We start from the raw sequence: 11998 nt of genomic DNA on the forward strand, positions 1-11998 counted from the left end.
TAGAGGCGCTCTATTAATAACTCGGTGCACAGAAGCAAATAATGGGAAATGAACGAGAATAACACTTGGGAACAAACCGTATTTGCACACAAATTGGAAAACTAGATTCCCATGTAAGGTGTGCTAATTAGATTATATGTCAGAACAATATCACATTTAAAATACTAAACAAGCCGCGTGAGCTTCGACATTTTATCCTAAAACTCGGCCCAAACCGAGAGAAAATCCGCTTTTAATTTAAACTGCCAGGCACCGCATACACAGAGACTGTCCCGGGCCGCACCAGCTGACGCTGTGCTTCAGTTTCCTCTGTAACCCCCTCACAGCCTCATTAGCATTTCCTTTCTACCGGCCATTATCGGCCGGTTTCCCGTTGCAAATCGGACTCCACAGCCGAGAAAAGGTTTTAGGTCGCCCCGGGCGTTCAGGGGAGGGCAGCCCGGAGGCTAGACCTCGACCTCCCGCAGTGGTCCCGTAGTTTACACCCCACCCGCCACCTCCTCTACACACACACACACACGCACACGCAGCCCTCCACCCCTCTAATGAATATTCCAGCTGAGCAGGGCTATAGGACGTAAAATCTCCCTAAAGTCGCCTTTAATCAGCCTAAAACTGCAGCGTGATCACAGAGCTGGGCTTAAATCGATCAGATATTAGTTATCAGCAGGAATTATCGAAGCGAGATGTAAAAACCCTAAATGAAAAAGGCGTCTGCCTGCAGGCCTGTGCGCGCGCTTCAGCTATAGGATCAGTGCACTTCATAGAAATCACATACGGTTTTGTAAAAACGCAAGACAGCTGCATTTATTTTTCGAACAAACAAACACCACTGGCTATTCATTCAGTAAAAATATTAATAATAAGTTTAATCAATTTTAAACAATTTGTCCTAATTCCAGCGCATACATTTAAGTACAGGCGTTAAAAGAGAAACGTAAGTCAAAACAGAAATACACAGCTTTCAAATATTTATTAAAAAAAAAAAAACTTGTAACGAAAAGAATGTTTGTGAAATTAGTGAAAATATTTAAAAAAAAAAACGTTTGTTTATATGTCTCAGAAATAATTTATAAAAACTCAAAAAATATCAGGAACACAAAGTTTTAGGAACTATATTTTTTTCAACACGAAATTAATTTTTTTGACGTAGTTGTAGACGTTGATCTGTGAAGCCTTCATTGCTAATGTGTCAACACATGAATGGCATTAATTTGGAAAAGCTGTAATAATTAAAAAATGACATGTTGCAAGTTGTAATTGTTGACAAATACACTAATAAAAAGCTAAAATGCCAACTGATATGTAACAACGTTATTGTGTTTTATAAAGTGTGTGAAAATTCTTATTTATTTCTGAGAAATGCTGATGTGTAGAGTTAAACTGTGGGACATTTTTCTTTACTTCTCAGTCATTTGAGCCACAACAGAGTTCAAGCAGACACAGAAGCTGTGGTTATTAATGTTGGTTGTTTGACATAAAAACATGTAAACGGTTTCCACTTTCACAGCTTTCACATATTTCTAAGCATCTCTGAAATTCCACCAGGTCCTGTGAGCAACATTCAGGTGCTGGTGGACGCGTTGTCGGACGTGGTCAGGTGTCAGGTGTGTTCGTCAGCGTCTATCCTCCGTGAAGAGTAGAAATAAATACCACGTTGTCCTGGTCTTGTAGTTTGTAATCCAGCTGCCCCTGAGGTGCAGAAGACACGAGCAATATTCAATATTCACACAGCTGTAAGAGTCAAAAGGAGAAATATCAGCGTTTACCAACACAAATATTTATACTGCTCCCGTGTTCCCATTTGGGATCCAATCAATGACAAACTCTTCATTTCATTTACATCCTGTGTTGAGTCCAGTAATTTAATCAATGGGTTCAAATTGAAGCATTTAGACTGTGTGTGCATGTAAATATGGCTTCAGATATGGGACCCCAAGGACAGACGTGTGTTGCTGTTGCTTCCACATTCTATAAACGCTGAGAGAGAACGAACGGCCTCAGTATGAGTGAAGACACCGGCTCACCTTCACACACAAGCAGCAGCCCCGATTTATTTAGGTCTTGATGGGGAACCTACGCATGCAGACGTAAACACTGCTGCGTTCCAGGATTCCAGCATTAAGCAGTGAAACCGTGCTTTCTGAAGACACAGCCACCCCATGCACACCATCACGCCTCCCAGTACTCACCATTAGCTCCCAGTCTGCATCATTGATAAGCACCAGAATCCCAGGTCTCCTGCGGGAAAACACACCGTTTTCAGACAGACGCAGACCCACAAACACACGTGCACAAGACACAATCTCTAAATAAATAAAAATCATTCCAGAAAACACACAGGATGTTTTTATTTGAGAGGGTGGTATGGGAACATTTATAATGATGTTTAATGAAATGTAACAGTTTGGAGATTCTTCATTTTTTTCCTCTGTCAAAATGAACCATTGTTTTAAACAGACCAGCCTAGAAAAAACACAAACATTTTAATCTATTTGTCAATAAATATAATAACTTGTGCATCCCTGAGAACACAGTAAATTAAATGAAGTGTGTTTTCTACAGTATAAAATAAGTATACAACCTATTTCATGCCTGAAAAGAAACATGGTACAGTATGTTCATAGGATCATTTGTTTTATTGGTGGGTGACTATGTGTGTGTTTATCTTTGTTGCTTTGTTTCAGCACATATAGGCTCATAAATTGTTGTATAATATAAATGCAAAAATCTCCTCTTTAAAATAATCACAGCTGTATAGTATTATATTTATATTAGTATATTATATAACCTTATTTATCAATTTATAAAGTCCTTAGAGTAAAAAGGCTTGTAGTAAAAAAGAGGAAAAACAAAAAAACATTCCAAATGTCACAAATGTATGAAACAAATGTATCCCTGGGACTAATTGAACGATGGTGAAGGTTAACGACAGGTACCTTTGGGTGCAGGTGTGTATTTTATTTGTTTTTTTTGTTGTCATTAATGCAGATGGTAACAGAAGCACCTGACACAGATACTGAAGCTCACGTTCCAGCATCCGTCCACCTTGTACATGGTCCGTGACGTCAGTGAGAAAGGGCAACGTGAGAGGAACGAGAACACACACACACACACACACACACACACACACACACACACACACACACACACACACACACACACACACACACACACACACACACACACACACACACACAGAAAAAGAACAAAAGCATAGGAGTAAAAAAATAAAGACGACCAACTAATGTTGGATCGTTTTAAGAGATAGAAGAAACGCTGTGATGACGGTTTGCATTTGCTGCCAACATGAAGAATACACAAACACACACATCTAATCTATAAGCTTTATAGGCAGCCGAGCTTTTTCTCCATTCATTGCTTGGGTGGTGCTATAAATAGTCCTGCACAAAGGCAGCTGTAAAAGTCAGCCAGTCCTATAGACTGCTGCGAGCACTGGACCCAAACGCACACGTGCATACAAACACCCAGTCACGCACACACAGGTAATCATCCTTCTGAAGCCGATAACGAGAAAGGTGCACCGTCTGTTTATTTTCAGTTCCTTCGTGAGATGGAGGAATAAGCTTGAGAAGGACTCAGTGGAGCCCAGGTTCACGTTTTGTCCCATTCTGAAGTTACGATTTTGTTGCAGAGGCTGTGTTCGTTAAGGTTATGCTGTTTTACGCGGATCAGCTGTGTGTCAGGTGCGCACACACTCACACAGAGTCCCCCTGGACAAAGAGTTCCGGCCGCTCCTTCAGCAGGTTCCGTTGGATCCAGACCAGCAGCTGCTTCACGTCCCCTAGAAAGCACACACACAAAGCCCATAAACAGACAGCCAGCAGAGGTCACAGGTTAGGGGTTAGGGGTCAAGGTGCACGGTTCCAGCCTCCCGGTCGATGTGACGCGACAGAAGCACCAGGCGGGGACCAAACTGTGTGTGTGTGTGTGTGTGTGTGTGTGCATGTATATTTATGAGTGTATGTGTATGTTTGGGGGTAAAGGAGAGGACACGGCGAAGGGGGGAGGGTTGACTGATGTTAATGACCGAGAGCGACATTGTTCACCTTGGTCAGAAAAAATAAAACGGATTATTTGTCCGGAGCAAGTCTGGAAACCACTGAACACACTGCAAAAGACGGGCCGAGCACCACCGTACATGCAAAGGGAAAAATAAATAAATAAAATTAGGTCACACAGGTTTAAAAAAAAAAATGCACAAACGAGTGCTAGAAAGATAGTTCTCTCCAGGTGCACGCACAACGACAGCGAGATCTAAATCCTATTTCAGAATAATAATATTCTTTGTTGGTGACAAACACTAAACGCGCGGCTTTCCAGCAATGCCTGAATCTTCTGAGTCTGACCTCATGAACAATCAGATTGACCTTGTCTGAACAATAGATTGAGGTTCACTCAAGCCGTCTGAAAGCCTCGACGGCAATGGCAATGACAGCTTTTAGGATGAATGCCTGCTAAACAACCAACAATGAATAAATTATAGTTGGGGTTATCATTAACATTACTATTTAAGCTGTTTCAGGAGTGTTTGTCTTTGTGTTATTAAAATGAAAATTGGGTTTTGACGTGGAGCCACAAACCAGGTGTATTTAGCTCAAGCGTTCACGGGAACAGAGAGCAGCTCTGACACGTGCACGCATCAAAAAACACGTTCACAAAGAAAAATGAGGAACTATACAAGAAGAAAGCAAATAAATAGAGGAAGAGCAGAAAAAAAGCCCTCCTGAAAAAGGGTCCAGATCCAGGTGAAGCCATGACTGACCGGAATGAATGAATGAATGAATGACCGGACTTGGAATTCACACCTGGAGCCAAATCCTGCAGGATGAAGTCTAAACATTGTGATTTGACCTGGCACTTTCTGTGAAACCTAAAGATTAGGTCTTAGATCTTATATCGTATTCATCCATAAAAGCATAGAGCTTCCGCTGCTCTGATCCCAAACAACAAACACTGGTTACAAAGGAGGAGAAAATAAAAGGAGACGTATACAGATTCCACACAGCCTTTAAAGACATTCATTCATTCATTCATTTTGGGCCATAAAAAAACTGGAGGAGGGAGGAAGGATTTGTAGAAACGTCTGCCTGGTCACTGCGGTCAGGGCAGTGACCGTGTAGGTGACGTGTGACGAGGCGTGTGCGAGCGTGTGCTCTGCGACACGCGGTTCCAAGCCTGCACACGTAATGTTCAGGTTAATTGCAGAGCTGCCTGCCAGCTCAGTACTATAATGATAGCTCCAGTTTTCTACAGATCCAGGCCTCAAAAAAAAAAATTAAAAAGACGACTACCGCCCACTGCAACACACACACACAGAGACACGCACGCACACGCACACACACACACACACACACACACACACACACACACACACACACACACACACACACACACACACACACACACACAATATTGACCTGCACCTTTTAGGGGCTAAAAACAGAACTAATCACCACAGTGCTCATAACTCCTTCTTTGTGGTGACTCTTTTCTTTCTCTCTCTCTGCTTTTGACTACTGGTGTTTTTCTCCATCATTACCCCCTGTCCTTCCATTCTCTCATCCATTTACTTTTTCATTTCACTCACCTCTCTTCACTTTCTCCCTCCTTCACTCTCGTAAAACCTGTTCTCCTCGCCTCTTTCACTCCTTCGCCTCCTTTGCCTTCACCATTTTATTCCCCCCTTTAAACACGCACACGTTTTAAAAGAGCTGCAACAAAAAAATTTGCCTTGGGCCAATAATTCGAACACCCTTGATTAGGATTTTTATACACGTGATGCAGTATTCCTTGTAAAAGGTTACACACCTAGAATTAAAATCATCCACAGTATGAACTAAAGATTCAGGTTTATTTAGAGGCCAATAATAAAATTTTATGAAAGCATAAAGAATTTCTACTGCAGGATTGCAGAAATCATACTTTTATTATATGTTATGGTTTCTGAATTTGCTTTGCAAACCCAGGTAGAGACGAGAAGAAAATGAGGGAACAGAAACACAGAGAAGGGGAAAATGCGTCATACGCTCCTATTGCATCTTGGGATAGAAGCGTTGTGTGGGTGGAAAAGGAGATACGGAGGGAGGGGAGCGAAAAGGCGCCATTTTGATGCTGATTCAAAACCGTTGCGGTTTTTCTATTGCGCATGCAGTTTATTCCGCTCCTTTATTCTCCCTCTACCTTTTCTGTCTTTGTGCAATTATGACGGTCATGTGAGGGAGGCGGGGGGGAGCGATCCGTCTTTCAGCTGATGTGAGGGGCAAAACTGGTGTGATCCCCCTTACACCAGAGGTTATGTTACGTGTGTGTGTGTGTGTGTGTGTGTGTGTGTGTGTGTGTGTGTGTGTGTGTGTGTGTGTGTGTGTGTGTGTGAGAGAGAGAGAGAGAGAGAGGGAGAGAGACTATGACACTATGAGGGAGAGTTGGATAGAAAGACTGGGGGGTGGGGTCTTTCAGTCGAGGGTCATCAATCACCGACTGGGGTCAAAGAGAAATACGAAGGATTCAGAACCAATTATATCTGCCTTCACCCCCTCTGTCTTCACACACAGACGTGTGGGTGGATGTAGTTCGGACATTTTTAGGAACAGCAAACCTGCTGGTCCAGATTTAGATCACACCGAGCAAATACAGTCAACATATTATATTAATATGTCCACACACACGCAGGTTACACACTTATAAATAAAAACCTAAAGACAATCACTTAGTGGCTGTAATATACAGCTCACACCTTCTCTGCGTGACCCAGGTCCTAAACTGGGTTTGAGATGTGAAATTAGGCTGCCGGCGGGTTCTCACTTCTTCATGCTGAGTCAGTGACCACTGTCACTGAACACCTGAGGGAACTTAAATCAAAAGCAAACTAAAATCTAATCAGTTTGGATCCTGAGGTGTAAAGTTTTAATGAACTGAAAAATGAGCACATGCTTCGAAATTCAATTGTAATGGGCTCAACAAAACAATGACGCTGTAACCTTACTGCTCTTTTACAACCAACAGGGGCAAAATAAACTATCCTTTTCCCTCCAGTTGGCCTCCACCCTTCACACACAGTAGTGGAAGACAGAAAGAAGCAGAAGGAAAGGGTTTGAACAGGATGAAGACGACAAGAAGAGGAGAAAATTGGAAGAATACTGTACATTATCACATGAGGACATCTATGCAGCAGGACTGCTGCTTTTTGTTTTAAATTGCCAGTAGTGTGTAAAAATAAATTGCAGCATATAACTAACCATTTCATTTAGCAACATGATTTAAGGATAAAGGCAAAAGCTGATACTCACAAGGTTCTGATTGACTCGGCAGAGTCACATGATGTTCCTTCACGCCACTAAAAAGCAGCTCTGCTCCTCCTCTAGATGAAAGGATCAGGGTGTTAGTGTGTGTTTTATATGAAAGCTCTTATCAGGCACCGATAAAGGCTTTCTGCCATTTCTAATCAAATTCTACCATTAAAAATAAAGTTAAGTCCAGCTGAGTTTAGGGGTGCAGGTGGTTTAATATTTAAGATTCATTAAGTTTTTTTAACTTCCTTCTGCATTCACTGTTTTAAAATATACTGTAGTTGGAAAATGTATTTATTTATTTAGTTTATTTCAATTCTCAACATGTTTACTTTTCCTGGGAGGAGCAGGTAGAAATAGAGTACTGGTTCTATTGTGTGACCAGCAGGAGGTCACCTGGAATAGTCCTTGAGCAAGGCATTAGTGTACGCTTACATACTTTGTGTCTGTGCACCATCACTGTGAATGTGGAGCTGGCACAGCTGGCTGATCTGAGCGGAGCTGCAGAGGGAGTCGTGAGTGCTCGAGTTCAAGCCCGACATCGTTTTCACTGTGACAGATCCCAGTGTTTACAGGACGACCAATGTTTAAATACAGAACGGTTCGTATTACCGTCTTCCATCTTCATGCTAAATCTGCTTTGCTGGTTCTGCTTCCCTCCACATTAGGAAATTACACAGTGACGAAAATTAAATAAACTTAAAACTAAAAGGCAGCTCTTTCAACACCGATACGAGCTCATTCCGATAAGCATAAAAGGAAAAATTAAGAACGTGCAACGAAGTGTTTTAGCATAAAATTGCTAAGACGCTTCAACAAATATAAAAACTATAATAAAAGAGTTAAACTCGCCTACCCAAACTCCAGGTGAATTGCTAAGGGCGCCGCCATCTTGTCGGTACATGCAGGAAGTAGTAAAGACAGAAAAGGGAAGTGACGTAAGGTTACAGTTTGAAGAAAATAAAAGCTTAAAAAGTTATTAAAATGATCGTTTTCATCTCTAAAAAAAGACCAGAGGACTTATTTTCACATTGCTACGTTGCAGATTAAATGTAGTACATAATAAGGATAAGCTTTTGACCTGTGCTGATGTTTTTTTTTCTGTTTGTTTTGATGACTCACTCCAAACATGGTCCATTTTCTGGAATTCAGTATTTAAATACCAATAAAAGTAGAATTTTTATTTATTGTTATTTACATTGTGCCCTTCATTATGAAAGTACGGAGACACATCAGGAGTATATGAATTCATGCCAGCCTCGCTCTATCTTTCTATCCCTCTCTTCCTCTTTACATACATCCTCAATCATACTGATGACAGATCCGGTCCCAGTATACAACGCTGGGAGGACGCGGTGGGGGTGGGAGTAGGTCAGTCAGAAGTTTGAATTGCAAATCTGCTGCCTTCTGTTAGCGTCCAAGCCATAGCAGAGCCTTCCCTGTATTCATTCATGTGTTAATGAGGAGTCAGTGCAGGGGCAGATAGACAGATCGACCAGGGGCCTGGCAGGGGTGAGACAAATGTGAGGCATGACGGGTGAGGAAGCAGGCGGGAAAAAGACGTTGTCCCCCGATGTGGGCGGCAGTGAAGGTTTTGAAAAAAAATAATGAGTTGATGAGAAATGTCATGGTTGCAGGTTTTCTTTCTGTCCCAGCTTGGATGAGGTGCGTCCTCGCAGGTGAAAACAGGTGGAGTGAGCTCAGAGCTGATTTACACGGCTGTAAGTTATCCAGGAATGATCACATCATCACCGGGTGTCACATCAAATTTGCCAAGCTGCCTTGAGAGCCACGTACGGCTGTTATGGATGCTCCACCAGGCTCCTTCCGCTCTCCGATGGAGTCCTTCTTCTTCTGGTACACTCAAAAAGGATCTTTTACACAGTCCAGTTTGATTTTGACCAAAAGTGAATTAATACTATTTTTCATTTTAAATTTTCAAAAACAGCGGGTTGGTGTTTGCTATTGCATTTTAATTTCAGAAATTATCTCAATCAACATATTTCCAAGAACATTTTTACCTCATCACCCATATCTGCCTGCAGATGGACGTCAAAAGTCAATGTTATAGTGCCCAGCACCAGCTACAGAGCAGCCAAGGTCACACATGATCAGATGACAATGACCAACACAATGGATTAGTTATAAAAGGACTGGGGGGAGAGATTAGGGGTGAATTGATGACGGTTGGCTGGCTGGCAGTCAGGCCTGGGGGATCCTGGGTCTGTTTCAATAAGGAACATAAAGCACTAAAATTAACATGTACCATGATACCAGGCAGGGAGAATCCTCTTAGAGATTACACCCATAACATGTTCCGCCTATGGAACTGTATGGGAAGAGGAGACAAAGAGCAGAGCGAATGATAATTTTCTGTTGTGGCAGATTATGGGGAGTCCTATTCTCCTTCAGTTCTGCTCCGTTTTGCCACTTTCCGTACGTCATCGCTTTTTTAAGCACGAGCGCAATATCCTGCAACATCTGTGTTGTAACACGTACACGCACACACACTCGCACTCGCACACAGTCCATCTGTCTTTGCCTCCCCCCACCGTCATCACCATGGGTCTGTCTAAAAAAACAACGTGTGGGGCACTCAGTGCACATTCACACTGTGCATTTTCCATGAGGCAGGACTTGTGCACGAGACTGAGGAAATTCATTGCAACAGGGCGATTCTCTATGTGGAATAAGTCAAGAACCCACAGAAACACGTGAAGCCCCACTCTGCCAGGCCCTTAAACTGGACCAGGATCCTGGAAGCGCATGCCCGCAGAAGGTTGGCTGACAGTGAAATGCTTCCCCCTAGTGGCTGCCAGTTGCATTGCATCAGAGTTGTTTACTCAAGCTAAGGCTGGTTAATGCAATTGTGAATCTTTACAGTCTATATTATAGCATTTAAGGATTAGGATATAAATGAATTATAAATGCATTTTTATATTTAGACTGTTAGATCCTTCTTGCGTGTTCAAACAACAAAACAGAACTCCTCGACACAAGCAATTCTTTTATTTTGAAAAAAGTGAATTGTTATGTACAGTACGTAAAAAAACAAACGAACAAACACGAGATCGTCCTTATTCATTACGCTGCTTTGCTTTTCAAGGTTATCGCTCACGTTCCTGTTGCGTGCAACAGGAGAAACCACACGCTTGGTACATTCCCGTTTAGCACAAAAGAAGAAGAACACATTCCATCATGAGTTAGAAAATATCAAACGTAAAGCAGCAGGCATCCTCTTGGTCTCAAAGCACAAACATATGTGTCTGTTTTCCCGTTACAAATAATGAGTCAGTCTTCTATGCTGACAAACGTCGCCCCCTGCTGTACAACAGTGGGAACTGCAATTGGCTCATTAACATGACTTCAAATATGGTTCAAGATATTTCTAATATGCAACTGTAGGATACATTGACATTTTAAAATGTTTTCATTTATATATGATATGATGTTTGTTTGTGTATGGATTATCAATTTGGCAAGAAAGGTTATAAATAAAGAAAATAATAGAGGAGATTTCCAGAAAGTGCCGTAGGGGTTCGTGACAGATTTGTTTTCTTCAAGGGGGAAATGATTACAAACCCGTAAAAGTTGGTTTTCAGGCCTGTACACTGTAAGTAGAACAATGATTTAACACTGTAGCAGTTTACACCATGTAATCCCAGTGACGTACAACAATTAGGATTTAAATCATACAAAAAAAAGCAATATCTTACTTTAAAGATACGTTTTTTACACAGACTTTAAATTAAAGAATGATGTCAATTTTTCTGCATCTGTCCAGTGACATGGGGCGTCTCTGACTCATCTGTATCTAAGTCTGACAAATCCTCATTTGTTTTTTAAGTATTAGTTTAAAGCAACATTTGACTTAGTACAACATTTATAGCTGCATGCATCAAAACTGTAAATTTACATTAGCAGCCACAAACTGTCGAGGTCATAGTCACAGCGCGTTCATAAATGCCTCTATACAGAGCGAAACATTGCTTTAAAACACCTGTCTCCAGCTTCATGCTTGTCCTCGTGTTGAAGTTGTCGCATTATTTCTGCAAATGTTTCATGTCTGATGCATTCATTAAAAGCTCACCTGATACAGTTTTAATGAGACTCTGGGATCTGCTATGATTTTGATCATAGTGAATAAATAAGACAAAAACAAAACAAAACACATGAAACATTGATGAAGCACAGAAATGAAGGAATGTAAACATACATGTTCGCACATTCAGTCGCATCAGCAAACATCTATATGAGTTATTGTTGGAGTTCCTGCTACAGTGTGTGACAGCAGTTGTTGGGAAACGAGCGCGTGTGTGTTTTATTGAGGTTCACAGTTCTGTGTGGCCGAACTCTCCGTCCTGTAAGTGAGGCGGAGGTCAGAGTCAGTGCAACGCGTGCGGCGGGTGAGCGGACCTCTCTGTCCTGCACGTGCTCCTGTAGCTGCCTCTCCGTCCGGTGTTCACGCCGGACCCAAACCCAGACCCGGCTCCGGGTGGCTCCGGGCGGCGGCCGCTATAGCTCGCTGTGGCGCACGGGCGGCTCCAGCTTGTGCGACAGCGCCGTCAGCACCTTGTCGAACTTCTCGTAGCGCTCCGACTGGCCGCCCTCGGCGCCGCGGCTGCCCCACAGCAGCCGCATCTGGAACTCCGTCTGGAAGACCTCCTGCAGCTCCGCTCGCTCCTGGA

The 11998-nt window shown here is 42.3% G+C and overlaps 2 protein-coding genes across 4 annotated transcripts in view; both read right to left on the minus strand.

The window, feature by feature from the left end:
• Positions 1-843: 843 nt before the first annotated feature.
• Positions 844-8235, minus strand: urm1 (ubiquitin related modifier 1). Its single transcript, XM_029169075.2, has 5 exons — positions 8167-8235; positions 7311-7381; positions 3724-3805; positions 2193-2241; positions 844-1692 (listed from the first exon to the last, which is right to left on the minus strand). Exons 1-5 carry the CDS (start codon positions 8199-8201, stop codon positions 1624-1626), a joined length of 306 nt encoding a protein of 101 aa, XP_029024908.1. The 5' UTR covers positions 8202-8235; the 3' UTR covers positions 844-1623.
• Positions 8236-10304: 2069 nt separating this feature from the next.
• The window catches only part of sh2d3ca (SH2 domain containing 3Ca), a 31632-nt gene continuing 29938 nt past the window's right edge, over positions 10305-11998 (minus strand). For all 3 annotated transcript variants that reach the window (XM_055513431.1, XM_055513433.1, XM_055513432.1), the window contains one exon: positions 10305-11998. This exon is cut by the window's right edge and continues 3 nt beyond it. In XM_055513431.1, coding sequence (XP_055369406.1) covers positions 11826-11998 — 173 coding nt within the window. In that variant the 3' untranslated portion in view covers positions 10305-11825.

The sequence above is a fragment of the Betta splendens genome, chromosome 12 (assembly GCF_900634795.4).
Source record: "Betta splendens chromosome 12, fBetSpl5.4, whole genome shotgun sequence".
Classification (NCBI taxonomy): Eukaryota; Metazoa; Chordata; class Actinopteri; order Anabantiformes; family Osphronemidae; genus Betta; species Betta splendens.

What these genes read in the sequence shown, in the direction of transcription:
- urm1 (XM_029169075.2), bottom strand. Translation starts at nt 8,201, where the DNA reads ATGGCGGCGCCCTTAGCAATTCACCTGGAGTTTGG. An exon ending in GCAATTCACCTGGAGTTTGG is followed by an intron (nt 7,382 to 8,166) that starts GTAGGCGAGTTT and finishes CCTTTCATCTAG; the next exon opens with AGGAGGAGCAGAGCTGCTTT. An exon ending in TTTGTCCAGGGGGACTCTGT is followed by an intron (nt 2,242 to 3,723) that starts GTGAGTGTGTGC and finishes GTTTTCCCGCAG; the next exon opens with GAGACCTGGGATTCTGGTGC.